At 38.7% G+C, this 23,430-nt stretch overlaps 1 protein-coding gene and 1 pseudogene across 1 annotated transcript in view; one reads left to right on the top strand and one right to left on the bottom strand.

The window, feature by feature from the left end:
- LOC147820564 (uncharacterized) overlaps positions 1-21,457 on the top strand; it is a 78,420-nt gene extending 56,963 nt beyond the window's left edge. Inside the window, exon 2 of the mRNA XM_087204041.1 lies at positions 1,397-21,457. Within this exon, the coding sequence (XP_087060167.1) occupies positions 18,880-19,692 (813 nt within the window). The 5' untranslated portion in view covers positions 1,397-18,879 and the 3' untranslated portion in view covers positions 19,693-21,457. The remainder of the gene's footprint in view (positions 1-1,396) is intronic.
- On the bottom strand, positions 21,276-22,233 carry LOC147820563 (olfactory receptor 7C2-like; annotated as a pseudogene).
- Between the last annotated feature and the right edge of the window lie 1,197 nt (positions 22,234-23,430).

Here is a 23,430-nt window from a genome sequence, read left to right as displayed (position 1 = left end):
AGAAAAAATATATGGTGATCATAAGTCCTCTGAAAACTCCGTAGACTTTTAAGTTGTTGCTTTTATTAATTTGTTTCTAAGTAGTAACTGGGTTTGGAAATGAGGAGGGAAGTCATAAGTCAAATATAAGATGTTCAATGTAAATTAGAACATACCTGAACCATAGAAGGTACCTACATTTACTACTCACCAACAGAACAATGATAATTGCATTAAGAACATACTATATAGAATACAGTAAGTGCCAGGTACCTCACTAAGTGTTGTATGTGCATTATAAAATTTAACCTTAATACATAGGTGAGGACTTATTTTATCATATCCACTAGCACAGATGTAGAAACGGAGGTCTGTCTCTCACAGCCAGGACTCAGTGATATTCCATGGCCGGTATGGAGGACTCTTTATACATGTTCATGATGGCATCTTACTACTGCTCCACACTAGTCACCTTATGCCGTGTCTCCAAGACACACCAAGTTCTTTGCTGTCACTAGGCATCCCTTCATAATGGATCAATTTTTAAGAGTTTATAATTATTAGTGTACATTAATTATACAAACTTACATGTTTCCTTATGACATTTCTGTGCATGCATATAATGGATTTACAATGCCCAGCAGGTTCCACATCTTCTCTAATTTTCCCAAATGAATCTAGCAAATATTGATCTCTCCTACTCTTACCTCTTCAACAATTAGCCAGTAGTAGCTCACCAGCCAGTTTAGCTCCAATATTTTAATGTATTCATTCTTTTCTTCTAACTGAATAATAATTCACTTGATAGAAAAGGTGTTTATTGTTCAACTTTTATAGTCTTAAATATAACATTGCCCATTTCAAATATATTCACCAAGTATTCATTATTTTCCACTTCCTGACTCCACACTATAGCCATCTCAAAACATAAAACTTATTACAACATAATCTCAAGTGCTTGGAACCTACTATAGGAAATCTTCACAAAAAACAAATACTATGTGTGACACTTTATGGTACAGGTTCTTCCAGATGTATGCATGGTGTCATTTGATCCCTTACTCTGAGATTTATCTGGCAACTATTGATCTCTCCCTCCTCTTAATTTTCCCCATGGAAAGGTTACATTGAAAAAGGACATGTTGGACCCTGAACTCAAATTCAGTGGTACTGTGAGAAGTAGAACCTGGGTTCTTTGGGCTCTAGGTCCATTACTATCAGTTAAAAACTAGACCCCTAATAAAGGATGTTACAGGTTTATTCTTAAAGAACCAAATGCTAACAGCTTGGCTGCCAGCCTGTCACAGAGTTATTAGGAGGTGATGGAACCTCTTAAAAGGAAGTTAGGCCATTTGGGATATGCCTTGAAGGGATATTGAGAATCTGGCCCCTTCCTCTTTTTCTCTTTGTTTCTCAGAAACCATGAAGGAAACATTCCTCCTCCACCATGTGCTGCCTGCCATAATATGCTGTCCTTGCTACAGGCCCAAACCAATGGAGTCAAGTGTCCATGGAGTGCAGACTCAGAAACCAGGTCAATAAACCTTTGCTTCTTTTAAGTTGACTTTCTCAGGTATTTTCTCATAGTGATAAAAAGGTATTTTTTCATAGCTAGCATAAAGGACCTAAACACAATCTGAGTATAAAGGACACATTTATTGAATTATTAATTTCCAGAAACTAAGTTACTGAAGATACAGGGGTTGTTGCAGTTTGGATTTTCCCAATACAAGGCACTGAGACAAGGAAATGCTAAGAAGTACTCTACTTAGTAGAAACCACAGGAATCACAAGAAGAAAAAAAAGTAGAAAAGTGAGAGGAAAATGGGAAAAAATATAAGGAGGAAATTGGTCTTGATTCTGTTAGAGATACTCAGAGAAACTCTGAAAAAATATCAAGATTCAGGGGAGAGTGTGGCTTAAAGACCATCTCTTACCTGCTTTTGGTTGAGGATTGCATAATGGGGAAGGACTATCATCTGCTATCTATTTTTAGTGGCCTTTTTCAGGGAGGTAGGAAAATGCAGGCCCTTGAGGTGGTAAGAAGTCAGCCTTCCAGGAAACTTTATTCCACAGCTACAGATGATCTCGGGAGGAAGAGAAGATATCAAGCAGGCCATCACCAGTATCTGTGTAGAGATAATTATGACAAACATATTTGTTCATGGGCTTTGCCTTCTTGGAAGGGACATTCTCAGATAAGAAGTCCTCTAGTGTTGATTCTGGAGAGGAGGTTTACCATCCATCACCATCACTGGCAGACACAGGACATGCACATGCACTGTTTTTACCACACCTCTATGAATAATTTAAATGTTTCATGCTCATGTGTCAAGGATAAATTTGCTTTAGCACCCACATAATGATTCTAGAAGTAAATGTGCGGGCTCATCTCGAGAAGCAGCACTTCATGTTCTCTCTAGTCACATTTTCAGCCAAAAACACTATCAATGAAAAATCACTCTCACAAATACCAGGACCAGAAATGAGTTCGAAAAAAGTGTTACATTAATGTAGATTGGCCACAAAACAATCCTGACAACTAATAAAGATATTCTCTTACAAGAAAGTTATTGGTCACGTGTTTTTATATTTAGGAAGTCCGATGGAGGTAGAGGTAGAGATGCACTAGCCAGACTTCCCATTGAGAAAGGTCTTGGTAGTCAGTCATTGCGTGGAGCTGTGAGATAATGTCTAGCTACCTCCTCCTTTGGTAGTGGATGGTATGTCTGTTTCAGCTGCAGAGAGCCACCATGTCTACAATTGAGCCCTCCTCAGGGCAGCCCCAGCCAGTAACCAAGGAAAGCAGGTAGGAGCCAGATGTAAAGGGCCATTCCCCATGAGAAAACACTGATAGTCAAAACTTGGTCTCGTCTGAGCCTGGCTTTGTTGAGTCTGATCACAGTTTGACTTCTCCTTCTGATCAAAATTGCTTCTATCTCATTCCTTCCATTGTTACTGATCTCTAATAATGTCTCCTACCCTACACTTCATTTCAGCATCTGCTTCTAGAGAATCCAAACTATATGAAGAAATGTGGGGAGACCTAATATTTAAAATGAGTCAAGTTATTCATAGATTGCCATAGCTATAAGGAATTTAAAAAATAATCCTAGGCCAATGTTTTGATTTAAAATTTGAAGAGGTCAAGTGAGCTGCCCCCAAGTGGCAGAGACTTCAACAAGAATTAGTATTCCATTTCAAGTGAGAGAATACATTTACATTATTGTGATTCCTAAATGTGGGTTTCCACATAGTGGGAAAGAAGGTTAATGACAACCAAAGAAATATGATCAAGATGCATTTAATCAATTTTAGAAATACTTGAAGTATTACTGCATATTACACTTCTTATACTAGATTGTGTGTGTGTGTGTGTGTGTATGTGTGTGTGTGTGTCCAAGGAGTGTACAAATATGCTTGGGATCTCAGCACTGTGCTACATCCCCAGGCTTCACAACCCTCCAACTTTTTAATGAACAGGGTTTCTCTAAGTTACTATTTTTGCCCAGACTGACCTCAAGCATGTGCTTCTCCTGGCTCAGCTTCCCAAAGTGCTTTATACTAGATTATTTTGAAGTGATGAAACTAGGGCTCAGAGATTTTCAGTATTTGTTTCTATAATTTACACTATTAGTAATTGCTATTGTCACAGGTTTAATCAACTACTAGATGAGAGTATTTGGGGGAAATAATGAATTCACAGCTATAGAAGCATATCCAGGTTTTATCTTTTCCACTTTTGTACCTACCAATCTGACTTCCAACTGCCAATGACTGATGAGTATGGTATGTGTTTCAGATTATAATCTTGGCTGGGGATTTAGCTCAGTGGTTCCTCCACCTACCTTTCAAGTGGAAGGTCCGGAGTTCGATCCCCAGTACCAAAAAAAGAAAAACAGATTATGATCTTGGACTTTAAGACTGGCTTCAAGAGTTTTGCTAGCTGATGAAAATGATGACAAAACCTCCATTGTTTGCTTTTTTTTTCCTCTTTTGTTTCACAATTTCTCCAAAATAAACAACTTGCAAGATTCCTTTTAAAACAACTAAAATATCTCAATAGCTTGATTTGATAATTTGTAAAAAGGGAATACATAAACTCTACCAAAATTTAATTTAATTTCAAAAAAGTCATTTTATTTCTGAAAAATACATTATAGTATTTTCTATTTCTTTTTAATTAGCCCTTTGGATTCATAGGGTAATGATTTATCTTCTCTCTGGGTAAAATTATGTGTTTAGTCTACTAAAAATGACCAAATATTCTCCACGTTAATATTGTTAATTCATTTTATTTATACGTATATTTCCCAGACTTCTTTTTTGCAGTTCTTTGATAAGAAGTATGTCACAAATGAACATGCCTTTGGACAGCTTTGAAATCTTGGACAAAAATCAATCAAACTGACTCTAAAACTGGCCAAAACTAAATTAAAAAATGAAAAGGAAATTTTAAATTATTTTATACAGATTATTTGATAATAAATTAACTGAAATCCCGAAAAAAATGTTTCAAAATAAGACAATAAGCTTTATCTTGTATTTCCAAAAATGTTTCATCTGCACATGCAAAAATGGAAACATCAAATAGACTGTCACATACACAAACACACACACACATACACACACACTCAAAATAACAAAGCCATATGATCCTGGAACTACAAATAGATAACACATTTTTTGGCTGATTAATCTCAAATTCAAGTGTTTTGTCTGGGCTTTGAAATTGAACTGTAATACAATAATGTAGCCCAAAATACATTTTGGATTCAATTTGGTAATTCCTTGTCTTGTTAATTAGCGGTAAGATTTTGAATTCCTATTTAAAAATCAGTCTTCATAAATGCCTAAGCCTCAATTGTATATGCAAATTCCACACATTTTTGTACTGCTTGGAATAACTGCATATGCAAACAGGTAATTTGACAGTTAATGATTCATTTGCACATGAAAACCTACAATTTTAACATACAGATGCCAATTGGTGGATGTACATAATATTCCATGTGGACCCTGTTTGCCAGGTCTCTTTTTTTCTCTTTTTAAAGAAACCAATCCTCAGACAATACTTTCTTTTTCATTTTCATTAAGGAAAATGTATTAATAGTCCAGTAATATTAAGGTAGGAAAATATTTTAAAATTATAAATATCTTTGAAAAACTGTTTTATGCCTAAATTTTTATTCAAGAAACAACATTTGGACATTTGAGTCCCAAACCTAGAGCATATACTGTGTATATTCATGTGATGCCTGCATATGTTTGATTAGAAATATGAAATCATGATGCTGCTGAGTCTTTATTTATCATCTTAACACTTTTCAACCTGAAAGAACATAAAAGCTTTTTTCTTTAAAAGACCAATATTTAAAGGGTGTTGATTTATGTAGATCAATAATTTATCAACTTGCTGTCCTTCCTTGCTGCCAGCCAGATGCTTCTCCCTTTGCTCGGCCAGACGATATCAGCTGCAACACATAATGGCCTCTGCTTCATGTAGAATTAAGATCATAAATATTTTAAAAATCCTGCTACAGGAAGTAAGGAGAGTTAGTGTGGGGGTAAAAGATTTTACTGGTTTATTGTGAGAGTAGAACAAGTCTACATATTTTATGGGTTGGTTTTATCAGAAGTGGAGGCAGGGACATATCTTAGCCTGATTTTTATCTCCTAACAAGACTGACAGACCAAAGTCTTTTCATAGCAATTTAATGAAAACATCTGGTGAAGCTTTCTAGGGGATGAACACACTGCAGAGTGTTCCTCTGGTATCAGTTGGCATGGCAACCAGTAAAAGACTATTCAACATCAGTAGGTTTCAAAAAGGTTGAGGCCCAGTTGAAAATCCATTTGGGCGCCTACCTGCAAAATTCTTTTGAAAATGAACTAAATCTTTTCTTAGGGCTCTAGAGACTGAACCAATATGTACAACTGTGGCTACTTCAATCTTAAATAATTTTCAAAACATGGGATTAATGATTCCAGTCACCAGAGGTATTACAGAAAATAGGGATTTACTGGCACTGTGCTGGAGAGGATATGAGTTGAAATATGGTTGTTGTTTCTCTTTGTGTCTTATCATACAGGAAACAAAGTGCTATTTTGAAATGTCTATAAATTTTAAGTTAAGATGGTCAAATAAATGAAAGAAAATCTTTACAGGTTATTTTTAAAGAGTAAAAAACTAAATAGGATATTTGATGACTTAAGTAAAAAACAGATTTAGAATATTTATATTAATATACAGGATTTTTTAAAAAAGTCAGCATTTTATACTAGAATATTCTAGATCAATTACTTTTTATATCTAGTATAAGCCAGTTTATACATATATTTTGATATGAGTAATTACAATTATTTTAAAGTCAAACATTAAGAAGGGTTTATGGAAGCATAATTATTATAAATTACAACTAAACTAATGTAACTTTAAACAAAATGAAAACATTCCATGATATTTTGCCCAAATATGTGTTATATCCCATGGCAGATTTCCAGCCAGAATTCTAAAGTGAAATAAAGGGAAAAAGAAAGAGTTGTTTAAAACTATATTTTAAAAATTTTAAAACATGAGGAAAATAAATCATACACATTACATCATTGCCCTGACCATGAGTTAAGACTCAAGCATTTTATTAAATTTCCATTCAAAAGAGGATATCATCATAATTAACTTTTAAATAAAGAACTTACTTAAAATTCAATTAATAATATTGCTTTTGAATAATCAAACATTCAGCACTCCATAAAACTTATGCAACGGAGCCCATCAATAACCACTTACTGACACCACAATATTTACAACAGATCTATGTCAGTGTCATGTGCTGTTACTGCCACCCCCTCAGGTAGCATGAGATTTAGAGATGTCACTGAATGGTCTATGAGTTCTTTCAAATCATGCCATTGGGCATATTCAAAGCTGAATTTATTAATATTATGTGTAAGTAATTGTAGTTATACTATATTACATTACACTGCTTCAGAAGAAATAAAAATATTTGTAAGTGTTGATTCAGTTCACTATAAAGAACAAAAAACCAAAAGATTTGGATCCTTTTCAAGGTTATAAATGTGATCTGAAAGACAGGAGGCTTTCCCTCTTTACAATCTTCATTCCTTCTCAGGAGAGTGGAAAAAGGAAGGCTTTCCTTTTTGCTCCCACAGAACTATGGTAAACAGGGTAATTTTTATGTGACAGGATTTTGAAAACATATAGAATTCTAAAATGTAAATCTTTATTGCTGCTAATAAAGTAGGGCACATTTGAAATTGAAATTTTAGGATTAAAATATCAACATGATCAAAGCATACCTTTCATTCTGAAGCTTTAGAAATTCAATAATTTTACAGCTTCACCATGAAGCACCAAGCAGCAACTTTTCCTCTTGGTTTTAGAAGTGAAATATATTCCCTTAGATTTATCTCTCTTCCTCTCCATCATTCTGGCCTTTGTCTGAAAATTGCCCAGTTAACGACTGTTTCATCATTACTATGAAGTAGTTAGAAAGGAAAATCTTTGCTCACTCTCCAGTGACATTCATAACATCTTTGGCCCTTTACAGGGGGCCAGAGCACAGCACTAACACAATACGTAACAATTGCAATAACTTATAGATCTTCAACTAAATGCCAGGCACTATGCCAGGATTTTGACACATATTATCTCATTTTCCAAATTTATTCATCTGACCAGCTCCAAAAAATAATTATTATTATGCTGTCTTTACAGATAAGGAAACTAAGACTGTCAGACATTAAGTAATTAATCCTAAAACAATGATTGTGAAGATATTCCCAATTCTATCTATCCACAAATTTGTACATATTTGGGGAAATTGGAAGACCAGAGAAGGGAATTTTTAAATTTTTATGTAAGTAGAAAGGAATGTATATATGGATCAGAGAACGACTTTTGGCTGAAAGTCCTAAGGAGGAAACTATTCTCAATTCCTGTTTTCAGTCCCCAAACCAACCCTACAGAGCAAGTCTTAAAAGCTCCCAGAACTCGAGGCCCACTTCAGTCATTTAACAATAGTAATAGTAAGTTAATCTTATGTGAATGTGAGGATCTGCCTGCCCTCTACCTTCCACAGAGAAACAAATGCTAGTAACGAATAACACACAAGATTTTATTCTCTTCCTCTGCTTTACTTCACCAGCCCTTGGACAATGCTCCCCACCCTCAACCCCAGTAGGTGTATTCATCTCTATCCTTCAGGTCAGTGGGCTGAGGGACAAAGGATGGAAAAAATAGACAATTAGTGTGACATATGAATTTAATTTACATGCACAAAAATATATTTTAATTATAACATGTGTTGAATATAGAGCCCTAGAGAACTGACAGTTGTGATTTGTGTCTTGCTAATCTTGTTTCATACAATGCTGCCAGCACTGGCTATCACCAAAGTGGAAAAGTTCAAAGAGCCAAGAGGTCTCAGGCAAATCTCCAGAGTGAGAGGAACATTTTACAAAATAACAGAGGTAGCTCACCAGTAAAAGTTTGAGCTGAAGAGAAAATTATAAGATAGTTTGGTCTCTATTCCATCACATGCTGACGATTCCAATGTATTGTTCCACTGTGACTTCAACCACTATATCCACAGGACTCCCCATACTTCAAACCCACTTCTGAAAATTTATCTTATACCCAAATCTGAAGACCATCCAGCATAATAACCTTTATCCTGAAAAATAGCAATATCTTCTACTTCAGTATTTATCCATTTACCACTCATAAGATGCATACACTCATTTAGTTTTCAAATGGAAGGAAAAAGACAGTGTAAGCATGAATTAATAGCTCATCTCCCCCCAAAATAAGCTAAAATGAAGGAGTAGTGTATCAAAATAGTTTTAGAATAAGTCATGTACCAGCCCTGGAAAATTCAATGGTGAGAAGAAATTGGTAGTTCCCTGGTTAGCTATATCAATAGAGATGCAAAAAGCAGTTTGGAAGGGTATTTCAGAGATGTTGGAGCCTGGCCACACAGTCATATGAATGCCTGTCAGATATGTAGAAATGTGGAGACAACATGTTAACTGCTTGTCAAAAGCATAAAGAGAACTAGCACATAAACTGCGGGGGCATCTTGAACATCTTACTGATAAGTTTTTGCCTGAGATGAAGTTTCAAGAACGGGTAAGCTTGATCCAGAGAAGCGGGAAGAACAACCCAAATAGAGTGGGCAGAGATTCTCATACAGGGAAAATGATGTGATAGTAAGAGAGTTAACTCTTGCTGAATCCAAATAGTTAACACTGTGAAGTAGATGAGATTTATTATCACTTCTGAAGCATTCAAAGATTTACACTGAGGTGAAACATAGGAAAGAATTATTCTTGGATAATTTTTCATGTGACATTTAAAAGTACCCTCCATTGATAGAAATGTAGCAATTAAATAAAATGGTTTATCTTCAATGAAAATAAAATGGTAGAATTGAGCTTTGTGAACAACAGGATGGGATAGTGGAAAGTAACCACCTAGCTTAACCTCCAACACCCTCTATGCTGAGAACTAGCTGTGATATTTTTTAATATATGAGTTGCACCAAAATATCTCTCATACACATGTACACACACATGCACATACATACGTACACGCACATCCCTTGATTACAAGTGTCAATATTCCTTTCCCAAAATAAGAGATCATAGTAGTCTGAATTTAATGTTAAATCTTGAGTGGACTCTAACAATAAGGAATATATTATTGTCACACTTACATTGACTAAAAAAAACTGTTAAACTGTTTAAAAACTCATCTGAAGTAGAATTTTACCACTATATTGAATGTCTTAAATTCCAGTTAATTGCACCAAGATCGAGTATCAAAATATGGTTTTTTGGGCTGGGGATTTAGCTCAGTGGTGCTGCCACCTGCCTTGCAAGAGCAAGGTCCTGAGTTTGGTCCCTGGTACCAAAAAAAAAACAAAAACAAAAAACCCCAAGACAAAGTATGGTTTTTTGTTTTGTTTATTGCTAGTTTAGCTATCTGTTTTGATTCTTTTTATAGTTATGCTATTCAAATCCTGACAATACCTCAGAAAAAAATTAATAGGATTTTATTTAACTTTAATCAACAAACATTTATTAGACATCAAGAATATTACCACTCCCACACCCAAATCCCATTGGCTGCAGTACAGTGTCCTGCATCATAAGGGAGCATGAAATAGGAAGTGATCTGTTCAGTCTGAGAGGTCAGGGAAAGGTTTCGCAAGAGACAAGATATTTGAGCTGCAGTTTAAATGATGGATAGGACTCAGTTGGATGGAAAAGGGGCAGAAAGAAGAGAATTCCAGAGAGAGAGAAAACAATTGACCTGTGATTATAAAGCCTTTCAGGGGGAGGAATATGAAATAATTTGAAATTCATTCTAGAAAATAAAGCTAGATAAGTGACTTTGCTGTTGAGGACACTGGATCCCATGTGTGGAATTTTGTATTATTCTTCAGAAATGAAAAGAATAGTTGAGTGTGGATGGCCAGTCAACAGTTGCCTTAGTGCCTCAGTGGAAGAAGAGTTGAACCAAAAATTCTCCACATCTCAAATTTTAGGTCAGCATCTGAAGAGCAAGAATACAGGGGGAATGGGCCGGGGACTTAGCTCAGTGGTTCCGCAGCCTGCCTGGAAAGTGCAAGGACCTGAGTTCAATCCCTGGTACCAAAAAAAAAAAAAAAAAAAAAGAAGAATACAGGGAGAGACTTGCAGAAAGCACTAATATAATTCCCTCAGGTTGGGGTTGGAAGCATTTATTTCTTCTTTTATTTAACAAACCTTTACTGAGCCCAGTGCTACATACAGGAGAAAACAAGATTAAAAGAAAAAGGTTTTTTTTTTGATACCTGGGATCAAACTCTGGTCCTTGCACTTGCACAGCAGGCCGTGAAACCACTGAGCTAAATCTCTGGCCCTTAAAAGAAATTTTAAAATGCACCTTTAAAGAGCTAGCCCAATAGTGAGAAAGATAGAGTAGAAACAGTGTATGACACAAGAGTGAAATGTGTAGACTATTATTGGAAGTGTACCTACCCTCCATCCACTCTAGGAGCTTTCTTGGCAAAGACAATCCAAGGGCTAAATCTTAATTTATTAGTAACCATTAAACACATAAATTCTGTATGGCCCTGAAATTTCAGTCTCAGTTTCTTCATTTGTAAAGAGAAGGGATCAGGTTGAACTAGTGATTTTCATTTCCAGCTGCATATTAGACTCAACTGGGGAGATTCTGAAAACTACCAGTGCCCGGAACCTACTGCAGACCAATATTAAATGAGTGCCTTTGCAGGTGGGGCCCAGCCCTTATTACTTATTTAAGGCTCCCTCGGTAGGTGATTCTAATGTGGACCCAAGATTGAGTATCACTGAATGGAATTATTTTTGAGGTCATTGTAGCCTGAGTAGAAATTTTGAAAAGCAGGCAATCTGTTTAACAACAGCTCATATGAGCACTTTCCACTCTTGTACCTCAAATCCATGGTTCTCAAGTTATCCTGGAAGGACTAAAAATCCTCCACCTTGGAATTGCTCATTACTGCAGGTTCTACTCCATTTCTAGTAAAAAAAAAAAAAAAAAAAAAAAAGTCTTTATTTTTATTTGTTTTTAACTGGGAAAAAGATCATGATTTTTCATGTTTAAAATGTTGTCATATTAGTACATGTTTGCAGTACCTGAAGTGTACACTTAGGGAGTAGGTAGATGTACTTAACATATCTTGATTTTTTAATTCCCCTTCCTCTATTCACACACTTCCCTCCCTCCCTCTCTAGATTCCCTTTCTCCATTTTCTTTCTAATCATGTCTATTAATTTTTAAGCTCATGTTTGAGATATATAATGTTTAGTCATTCTGGGTATTTGGTACATGCATGTGAGGCATTTGAACCTTTCTGTGTCCCCTTCCTCTCCTCTCCTCCCCTCCCTCTCAGTCACTTGGAACAGTTTCCATTGGCCACAGACCTACTTCCCAGACTGCTTCTAACAATCTTGTAATTTGCTCTTTATTTCTACTTTGCATTACTCAAATGAAACCATACAATATTTAAGCTTTTGTGCCTCATGTTTTTACTTAACATTGTTTTCCAGGTTTCCACTTTCCCACAAATGTCTTGAATGTGTCCTTTTTTATGGCTGAGTGGTATTTTACTATGTATGCATACCACATTTTCTTTATCCCTTCATGTGTTGATGGACAGATAGGCTGCTTTTAGGATTCATCTATTGTGAATTACGTTGCTATAGACATCGGTATACATTTATTTCTGTAAAGTGATGTCACTGGTCTTTTTGGCAGATACCTGTAAAAGGAATAGCTGGGTCAAATGGAATTTCATTTTTAGTTATTTGAGAAATCTGCATAGTGATTTCCATAATAATTGTATTAGTTCAAATTCCCACCAGTAAAGTAGAAGAGTTCCTTTTACATCACAACCACAACAGCATTTGTTATTTGATTTCTTGATAACGGCAATTCTTTCTCATTTAAAATGAAAACTCAGTGTTGTTATAAGTTGCTTTTCTACAAAGTCCAGCAATGTTGAGCAGTTTTTCATTTTTATTGTGCATTTGTGCTTTTCTTTCTGAGAAGTGTCTGTTTATTTCACTTGCTCATTTTTATATTAAATCTTTAATTTAGGGTGGTCTAATTTTTTGAGTTCTTTATATGTTCTAGATATTGGTCCTCTGTCTCAGGAATAGCTGGCAGTGTTTTTCCTGCTCTGTAGGCTGTCTCTTCACTCTGTTGATTGCTTCCTTTGCTGTGCATAAGCTTTTGAATTTGATATAATCCCATTTGTTGATTCTTGCTGTTATTTTCTGTGCCATTAGAATTCTGTTCAGAAAGTCCTTACCTATACCTATTATTTCAAGTGCATTACCTATTTTTCTTCTAGTAGGTTCATGGTTTATGTTTTAATATTTAGATGTTTGATTCAGTTTGGCTGTACTTTAGTACATGGTGAGAGATAAGGGACCAGCTTCAATCTTCTGCATGTGAATAGCCAGTATTACCAGCACCATTTGTTAAAGAGGCTATCTTTCCTCTAACACATTTTTTTCCTTTTTATCAAAGAAAAAAATGGCAAATGTCCCTGGGATTTTCATCCTCTATTCTGTGGCACTGATCCAGATGTCTGATTTGTGCCAATATTATGCCATATTTATCACTGTAGCTTTGTAGTATGACTTGAAATCTGGTATTATAATGCCTCCTGTTTTGCTCTTGTTTCCCAGGATTGCTTTTGCTATTCTGGGTATCTTCTGGTTCAGTATGAATATTAAGATTGTTTTCTCTAGCTCTGTGAAGAATGCTGTAGGTACTTTGATTGACATTGCATTAAATCTATGTATTGGTTTTGGAAGTATGGTCAATCATACTTCTAATATTTGACAATATTGATTCTGCCCAATCAAGAATATGTGATATCTTTCCATTTTCTGATGTGCTCTTCTCATCTCCTTTTTCATAGTACTATAATTTTTATTGCAAATGTTTTCCACTTCCTTGATTAGGTTAACTCCTAGGTATTTAACTTCTTTTGATGCTATTATAAATGGTATTGCTTTCCTAGTTTACTTCTCAGTGAGTTCATTATTGGTGTACAAAAACACTATTGGCTTTTGTTTGTGGATTTTTTTTAATCCTGCCACATGACTGAGAGTATTTATTAATTCTAAGAATGTTTTGGTGAAATATTTTGGGTCTTCTATGTAGAGGATCATGTCATCTGCTAATAATGATTTGACATTTTTCTTTTCCATTCTTATCACTGTTATTTCTTTCTCTTGCCTAATACCTCTGGCTAATGTTTCAAGTACTATGTTGAACAGAAGTGATACTGGTGGGCATTTCTGCTTTTAGAGGAAAGTTTTCTATTTTCCCCATTTAATATTACATTGGCCATTGGTGTGCAATAAATGGCTTTTACCAAACTCAAGTAAGATCCTTTTATACATATTTTTCTTTATGGTTTTTATCATGAATGATGTTGAAATTTGTCAAAAGCATTTTCTGCATATATGATCATGTGGTTTTTGCCCTTCCTTCTGTTTATGCACTGTATTACATTTACAGAAATGCATATTTTGAACCATCCTTGAAACCTGGGGATGAAACCTACTTGGTCATGATGTATAATCCTTTGGATATGTCACATTCTAATTATCAACATCTTATTGAAAAATTTTTCATCCTATGTTCATTAAGGAGATTCACCTGCTTCCCTTTTAAGTTGGGTCTTTATCTAGTTTAGGTATCAGAGTGATGCTGATTTCCAGAAATGAGTTTCAAAGCACTACTTTCCTTTGAAATTTATTGGTGATTTTGAGAGTATTAGTATTACAACCTCCTAAAACATTTTGTAGAATTCAGCAGGGAGATCATCATGTCCTGGGCTTTTTAGTTGGTAGTTTTTTTCTTACTGCCTCAATTTCATTGCTTGTTATTGGATTGTTCAGAATTTTTATGTCTTCTTGTATTAATTTTGGTAGTTAATATGAGTCTAGGAATCTGTTTCTTCAAGATATTCCAATTTATTGGAATACAATTTTTCATACTAGTAACTATTTTCTGTATTTCAACAATGTCTGTTGTGACTTCACTTTTTTCTTTTCTAATTGTTTTGATGTGAATCTTTTCTCTTGATAAAGTATATACGGAATTCAGACTAGAGGCCTCAGGTACATTCATGTCCAGTCTTCATCAAAGTCATAATTTAGCTCTGGATTGCTGTAAAATCATTTATTGAGTTCTGTAATCCCACACTCAGGAGGTTGAAGTAGGAGGATGGTGTGTACATAGTGAAAACCTTTTCATTAGCTTGTGGTTAAGAATACATTTTCTCTGTATGTCATTCCATTCCTGAAACTTCCCTGTGACCATACACTCTACCTCCTAGAGAAATATATTTTTGTGACCCATGATACATATGCTAAAATGTGCACAGCTGTAGGGGACAGGGGAAGGGGACGTTACCAGAACCTCTGCAGTGAGTCCTGGTCTCCTGCGAGCCACGGCAGCACACGGCGAATTACAGGAAAGGTAGAAAAATGAGACCGAGAAGAAGCTGAGCTTTGGGTCTGATCAGTGCTGCTCTGGGCAGCAAAGACAAAAGCCCCCAGCTTACCACACCTTTTATTCAGTACATCGGGAGAAACAAATGTAACAAATGACTTGCAGAGAGTGCAATAGTTCACATTGGGATAAACAAGGTGTAACGGAAGGCTTGCAGAGAGTTCAGTACATCTCTGGCAAACAAGATGTTAATCAGTCCAAGAACAATGAGGAACTGAGCAGATGTTTGTTCTCCCAGGATGTTTCTTGTCCTGGAGAATCACAGCATCACTGGATCACTGAAGTCTCAGTTGTGACCGGAGGCCAAACTAGAGTTATTCTGTAGCTGGGCTGTAGGCAAGAGAACTAGGCTAACCAAATAATTTATCCCTAGAATTATGTAGCATTGCTCCCAACACACAGCAGCATTGTTCATGATGGTCACAAACTTGACTTCCACAAGTCTACTGGATGGAGCAAGAGCTTGTGAAAACGGGACAATGAATGAAGTCTGGGTTACTGTGTTAGTTACTTTTCTCATTGCTGAGACAAAATGACATCCAGAGTTAGATGGGAAGGCGTGCGTTTGGCTTATAGTTTGTAGAGATTTCAGTCCATAATCATCTGGCTCTAAGGCAGGGATGGCAAACAGGTATCACAGAAGAGAAACAACATGGCGAGCACAAGGTAGCAAAGGCAACAAAAGCAAAATATTCTTTCTTAGGCTCACGAATAGCTCAATGGCAGCATGAATGAAATCCTGGGTTAGGTAACCAGCAACACACACATATACACACAATGTCTGACACAAATGCATGCACACACATGCACATGCACACACATGTCAATATCACACCCAGGAAATACTCTCTTTTGGAGATTCTATATTTTAAGTAGTTTTTAACAAAGGCCTTTCTCAAGTGAGCTTTTACCATTTTCTCCCTTCACAATCCTCAATTTCAGTCAAAAGTTTCTTAATCTACCTAAAATTGCTCTTTATCTCTGAATATTTTTGTTTGTAAAATTTTACACATACTTTTTCTTTTTACATGCTATCTTCTACCTAAAATATTTTTTAGGTTTCCACCTACCATTTATCTTTTATTTATTCAATTAACAAATATTTATTAAATGCTGCTGGTGCCAGGAACCATGTAATCTGGAATACAAAATTCCTAATCTCATACAGTGTTCATTTTATTTCATTTTTATTGATAAAAGTTTGCAGCACATAATGATTCCTAATAGGGAGTTGGTACATGTACGTGACACATCTTAATCGTTTTCATCCACTTCTCTCCTCCTGCCTTCCCTCCACCTCTTGGTCCCGTTTTTGCAATCTATCTCCCTATTTACTGTTGTGTATCTTTTGTTTTGCTCTTTATTTATATTAGGGGTTCCTCATATAAGAGAACTCATGCTCATTTAACTCTTAGTGGATTTATGAATTTTTTCAGACTTCACATTTCTTAACTTTTATTAGTACTCTGCCAAGTATATTTAATATATACATAACTCATTTAAAATTAATTATTCCCTTCCATGTAAAATTTATTTATGCCAAAACAATTATTCAAGTTGTGAGACCAAAGCGACTCCATTTTGCTAAAATCCACTATTCCCCTAGTCTCTATTGTCCTCACAAATTAATGGTTAAAATGTGCTTGCTCTGGGACAAAAGACACACTCTGTAACGAAGCAAAGTTCCTAAGTTAATTACTCAACCATCTGTTTGCCCAGGAAATGAACGTTCCGGGTCCACTATCTATAGAACAATCTGTCAATGTGCTGACCATTAGTACGTGACAGTCGACCACTAACCTTTGTCCCTCTTTTACCCCATAAAACCTACATGTAACCACCCCTCACACCCCCGATGGGCCTAGCCAATCAGAAATATACACTTCATGCTTGCTAAATGCCAACCAATCATGTAACTGCTAAGTGAAAAATCTCCAAACCTTGCTGTAACCACAATAAAAACTCCGCTAATTTGAAATTCGGGGCTCTCAATTCTGATCCGCTGCATCGGTGACAGTTGGGAGCCCCTGCTCGAGCTTGAATAAACGGCCCTAGTGTGCTTACAGCGGAATCAGCTTCCTGGTGGTCTTTGGGACTTCACGATCTGGGCATAACAAAGTATTCCATCAATGTTGTAAAAAATTAAGTAGAAAAGAAAACTAAATAACAAATTAAATAGGGAAATTATAAGAAGTATTCTTTTATCCATTCATTTGAGATATATTTTTGAGGCCCTACAATGTATTGGTCCTATTTAAGGTGTTAGAGATTTGGAGGAAAAAAGTAACAGTGGAAACAAGGATTGGCACATTCCATTAGGAGGGAGAGAGAGACAGAGAGAGAGAGAGAGAGAGAGCCAGCCACATAGAAATGAAACTAAGGAAAAACACTAAGCTTTGGTAAGGCCAAAGGTAAGGGTGGACAGAAGTTATCATGGCAGGAGGGTTACTACGGAAGGTTTCTATGGGCTAAGTAGTTAGACTGGCTGGTTCATTACAATATTTGCATAGCCTTGAACAATGAGAGCCCATTTTTGCATTCTAGGAAAGAGTAGGAATGTGTTATCCCTTTTCAGAGAAATGGTAAAATGACTTAATGTTGTATCTGTGTACAAAGAAGCGAGCCAAACAGACAGACAGACACACGGACAGAGTGGGGAGACGAGCACGGTTCGAGATTTCTTTGATCATTACCACAGGGTAAATGAAGACTGACCTGCGAGATCTCCCCAAGTGGGTGGGAGGCCTGGCCAGGTGCATTGTGGGAAACCAGGTCGGAGCAAACCTCCTTTCGTCTGAACCCTTGAGACCAAACTGGGAAAATCTTGGGCTCTTCGGTTTCCAGACCGAGGAGACCAAACGCCAACCTCATCCTTCATCCACCCATCCAGCGGCCCATTCGGCCACAAAACCAAACATTCACTTATCCATTCACTTATCCATCTACCCATTCCCCCGTCCACCCATCCATCCGTCCAGCCAGCCAGCCAGCCAGCCAGCCATTCACACATCCACACATCCACCTGGCCAGTTTTGTTTTTGTGGTTTTTTTTCTTTTCTTTTTTTGGTCCATTGAAGATGATTCTCTGTGATGCTTATGCAAGAGACAAGGGAGAAACAGGAAGCCAAAGATTGCCCTCGTGGAACTCAGCTCTTTCGTGGAAGAGGAGTGCCTCTGTCCGGGACTCAAGGCTTCCGCACACACTGCAATGGATGCAGCTCTGGCTGCCCCTTATTTCCGTGTGATGCGATTGGATGCCCGTGCATGGGTGGGTGGTGCCTGAGAACTCGGCTCCCGGGAAGTTTGTGCAAGGGGGCGGGATTGAAGCCAGAGCTGATTGGTCCGTGGGTATGGTCGGGCTCCTGTTGGCTCACAAACGTAGCCAGTAGCAGGTGTTCGGGTGAAGGGTTCCAGGCGGGGAGGGTGGGGAGGGCGGGGCGAGAGGAGAGGAGAGGAGAGGAGAGGAGACCTCCTTGCGAGATCTAGCAGCCAGGACCAAGCCTCAGCAAGGCTTCTAGCGTCGGTAAGTGCACATCCACAGCACGCCTGGCGCACGGGTGATTCCAGGCCTAGGCCTCACACGCACCCCGAGGACACTCAGCTGACCTCCCAGCGGGCGGTGAGCCTCGAGGATACGCGGGCCGCCCTCCCACTGCCCGCGCCCCCCCCCAACCACCACCACCCCAGCGCGCCTACAGGACCCCGCTCAGGCCAGCTCAGTGACCCAGGGACGCCAGGCAGAAGCAGCCTCCAGGAGCCAGCCAGAGAGCGAGCGAGTGGGCCCTGCGGGAAAGGGGAGGCCTGGATGGAGGGAGATGGCCAGGGCTGGGGCGACGGAGGAGCGGGTGGGGCGAGCAGTGCGCAAGCTGCGAGGCCGCCTGCTGGCCACCAGCGACCCAGACAGGCTTGCCAGGTATTTGCGGAAACTGCGCCCTGCCAGTGAGCGCCCAAGTGCTGGCGCAGACCCGCGTCCCAAAGACAGTCAAGGGCCTGCGCCGACACGCGCTGGTCGGCACCTTGGCCAGGGCCTTGGTGGCCCTCTGGAAAAGCTTGGCTCTTTGCCAGTGAAAGCTGGGGCCTGGGCCCCAGGACTTACAGGAGAGCAGGGGCTCAGAGGGCGGAGGCGGCGATGGCGCTGGCGGCGGCGGCGGCAGGGACCGGGGCGGCGAAGTCCTGCCATCAGAGGGAAGGGACGCCTGGGGATTCCCGCACTACCGCGCAGACCCGGGAGCCGAGCCAGCATCCCTGACTCTGTGCGGGGGCAGACAGGGAGCCTGAGGGGGCTCTCTACAGCTCCCAAGCGGTCTCCCAACCCCCTCCACTTCCGCCTCCGCCTCAGACATGGCCACAGCACAGCCGGCCTGGAGCAGCACCCCGGACTGGCACTGCCTGCTTCCCCACCCTGGGAACTTCCCACCACGGCCACCTCCCCGCCTCCTGTGCGGGCTCTCCCACTCCCAGGCCGCAGTGCGTGCACTACTATGGCTCCACGGAGCACCTGGGGGCCAGGGCTCAAGGCCGGAAGCCCGCCGAGGCCTTGCAGGACAGGCTCAGCCTGGCTCCAGGAGCACCCCTGTGGGGACCCGAGGAACAAGACCCAGGAGCCCGCCACACCGCCCCCCTCATGATTCACTCCCAGTTGCGGGTCTCTTCTGCTTCCCCCTCCCGCACATCTGTGCTGCAGAAGATGGCCTTCTATGAAAAAAATCAATACAGAAAAATTATGTTGAAATTTATGGACAATCAGTTAGTAATTGGAAGAAAAATCAAGGTAAATTCCTGTGTTAATATTGTGATAGTGAGATGAAGTTGGACGAAAGATCTTCAGTTGTAGTAGATTTCTAGAAGAAGAAGATATAAAGTCCCTGAACACTAGTTCAATAAGACAAGAAAGGAATAAAAGTGAAAACATAATTGTGGATTCAAATATATTCAACGTGGTTAGGTAAAAAAAAAAAATCATAAATTCAAATCTAGAGAACATATTTAGAATATATTTATAACAAAGCATACAAATATAGGCATATAAAATTGTTGAAAATCAATTAGAATAAAAATATCTAATATGAGAAGCAATCAAAGGAGGTGAACCAAAACTTGAGAAAAATAAAAGCAAGTAAATCTAGTAGAATGTGTGTATGATAACAAGTCATTGCACTCTAACCTGGAATATGTGCAACTTTTATTTGTTAATTATACTTCAGTAAAGCAGGAACAAACATACACACAAAACATATAAATGTGTCTATCTTAATTATCAAAGTAAGTAAAATTAAAATAGCATCATGAACTGCACAAAGACATTTTAGAAAGAACATTTCTTGGTTGAGCCTTGGAATTCCAGAAGTGGAAATTTAGATTAGAGGTTTCCTTTTTTTCTCCAAAGTTTAACTATTATTATCATAAGGTTAGATTCTAGGTTCCACTACACTATGCCAAATTATTCAAGAGAATAACTTGATTTATACATCCCTGAGTTGGAGCTTTGTCACCACACCTGTGACTCAAGCTAGTTACCCAGGTACCATGATTACTTCCTTATGTGTAAATAGGAAAAATAATACACATCACATGCCATGAACTGGAGATGGTTGAAGTTTGTTGATACAAGGTTCATGTGTAGGGAAATTGGTCTTCAGTGTGATAATGCTGGAAACTGGTAGAACCTTTCAGAATGAGAGTCTATGGGCAGGGTTGCTGCCCTGAAAAGGAATTCATGTAGTTCTCGTGAGACCTTTGTGGTTATAAAGAATAAGCCTGGTACCTCCTTGGTCTATCTATGTTTTCCTGTCTCTTTGTGTGATCTCCCTCTTCTCAAAGTGCTCCTACTACAATGCCATCCTCCATGATGTGATGAAGTCTGAAGTATCCTCACTAGAACCTTAGCCATAATACCTGGATATTTTAGCCTCCAAAACTGTGAGATAAATAAACCTTGTATAAAGTAGGGATCTGTAGCCCCTGGAAAATAGATGGTACCAGTCTATGGGCTGTTAGGAACTGGGCCACAAAGCAGGAGGTGAGTGGTGGGCCAGTGAGTGAAGCTTCCTCTGTATTTCCAGCCATTCTCCATCATTCACAATAGCACTTGAGCTCTGCCTTCTGTGAGATTAGATTCACATAGGAGTGTGACCCCTACTATGAACTGCTCTTGTGAGATACCTATGTTGTGTGCTCCTTTCAATCATCCCTATATCATCCTCCTTCACTTCTAGAAAAATTGTCTTCCCTGAAACCAGTTCTTCATGCCCATTTTATTGAGGAGTCTCCCAAGAGCACCCTGCATGTCTCTGTTCCTCAGACTGTAGATGAAGGGATTCAGCATGGGGGTGACCATGGTGTGCACCACTGAGGGGATCAGACTCATCTTAGAGGATGGTGTGGCTACAGAGCTGAGGTAGACCCCAAGGCCTGTGCCATAGAACAAGGAAACCACCAAGAGGTGAGATGCACAGGTGGAAAAGGCTTTGTATTTGCCCCCTGCTGATGAGATTCTCAGGATGGAGGAGAAAATCTGAGAATAAGAGAAAAGAATCCAAGTAAGAGGAAAAACAGCTAGGACGATGGTCACAGAATACACCACTATGTTATTAATAAGGGTGTCAGAATATGTGAGCTTCAGGACTTCAGGAGATCACAAAAGAAGTGGGGGATTTTGGTATTAGTGCAAAAGGACAACCTCAAAACAGTCAGGGTCTCAGGGATCCCATGAGACTGATCACCCAGGACCCCAGAGCCATCAGCTCACAGAACTGTGGGGTCATGATGACCACATAGTACAGTGGGTGACAGATGGCCACAAAGCGGTCATAGGCCATCACTGTCAGTAGTAAATTGTCCAGGCACCCAAACACAATGAAGAAAAACATTTGTGTGATGCAACCTGCAAAGGTGATCACTTTGTTCTGAGTCTAGATGTTCACCAGTGTCTTTGGAACAGTGGTGGAGGTGAAACCGATGTCAGCAAAGGACAGTTTGGAGAGGAAGAAGTACATGGGAGTGTGGAGGTGAGAGTCTGAGATGATGGCCAGGATGATGAGCAGGTTTCCTGTAATGGTGACCAGGTACATGGGCAGGAGAAGCCCAAAGAGGAGGCACTGCAGGCCAGGGTCATCTGTGAATCCCAGGAGGAGGAAGTTTGTGACTCCTGTTTCATTTCCTGTTTCCATGAGGCTGCCAGATTTACCCATGAGGAGGCAAAAAGAAAAACAAAATTCACTCCAAAGGGATTCCCCAGGATGACCCATAATAGCTATTATTCAAATTCACAGAACTCAATAAATTATTCATTTTGGCTGATTTTGGCTCATTGGATGTCTTTGCTGACAAACTGTAGTTACCATTGCTACCTGAAAAAATCAGCTTTAGGTCAGTGGTTCTCTAATGGTGTTCTCTGGAACAGCAATATGAGCATATTTATGGAACTTGTTAGAAATGTGCCTTTTTAGGCTCTCCTGACCAACCCTCTCCCACACTCTGGGTCTAAATCTCTCTTGGGATTCTGGTGCGCGCATGCATGCGCGCGCACACACACACACACACACACACACACACACTTGGGAAACAGGCTCCAGTGTTTGTCTACATATCTAAGCAATCTTTTCTTTTGTAGCATCCCTGGTGGTTGCTCTGATATGTTCTGACTAATGCATTTGGGAATGAGAAGTTCCTAATTCTAGGCAGATTCATCAGTCATTGGAAAGGTCTTTGTTTTACTATGCTGGCTTTTTGCAGTTCTTACCTGCCTCATTCTTTGTTCTTTGGATGGTCCTTCTATAGATAATGTTAACAACCTCTCTTATTAGTAACTCCTTTTTCCATTTCATTTTAATTCCCACGTTCCCACCTAAGGTGAGACAACCTGCAGTTGTTAAGTAACATATCCTAAAGTTTCTAAATGGAAAATGGAAATTTACATTTTTTACCATATCCTCACAGGACAAAAATCTCCACCATATGGAAATGGCTCTTTATACTTCCCATTTTGGATATTTACTTTCTTGTTAAATTTTATTTATGATGAATATATTTTGGGTTAATTTTAATTTTTTGTTTTCTTCTCCTAGGTAATCAGTAAATGGACACTGCCAGTTTTTCAGAATTCAGATATTATATTTCCTTTTTCATATTCTTGTTAATAAATGATTATAAATGATTCTGTCAATAGTAACAAACTTTCTGGCCTTTTTTCATGTTTTTAATTATTTATCTTCATAATATAATGAAAAGATGAGTCTGAAATTCACTTGGTTTTATTTAAACACTATCATTATTTTATTACTGGCCCCAATCTGTTCTTTGGATGAATTTTAGGATCTCTAGCTATGTTGAATGAAAAATACTATTAGAATTTTATTAGAGTCCAT

Source organism: Heterocephalus glaber, unplaced genomic scaffold (genome assembly GCF_053883595.1).
Source record: "Heterocephalus glaber isolate CG9 unplaced genomic scaffold, H.glaber_assembly_v1.0 deba00001859, whole genome shotgun sequence".
Lineage (NCBI taxonomy): Eukaryota > Metazoa > Chordata > Mammalia > Rodentia > Bathyergidae > Heterocephalus > Heterocephalus glaber.
This window is presented reverse-complemented; position numbering and strand designations above follow the sequence as displayed.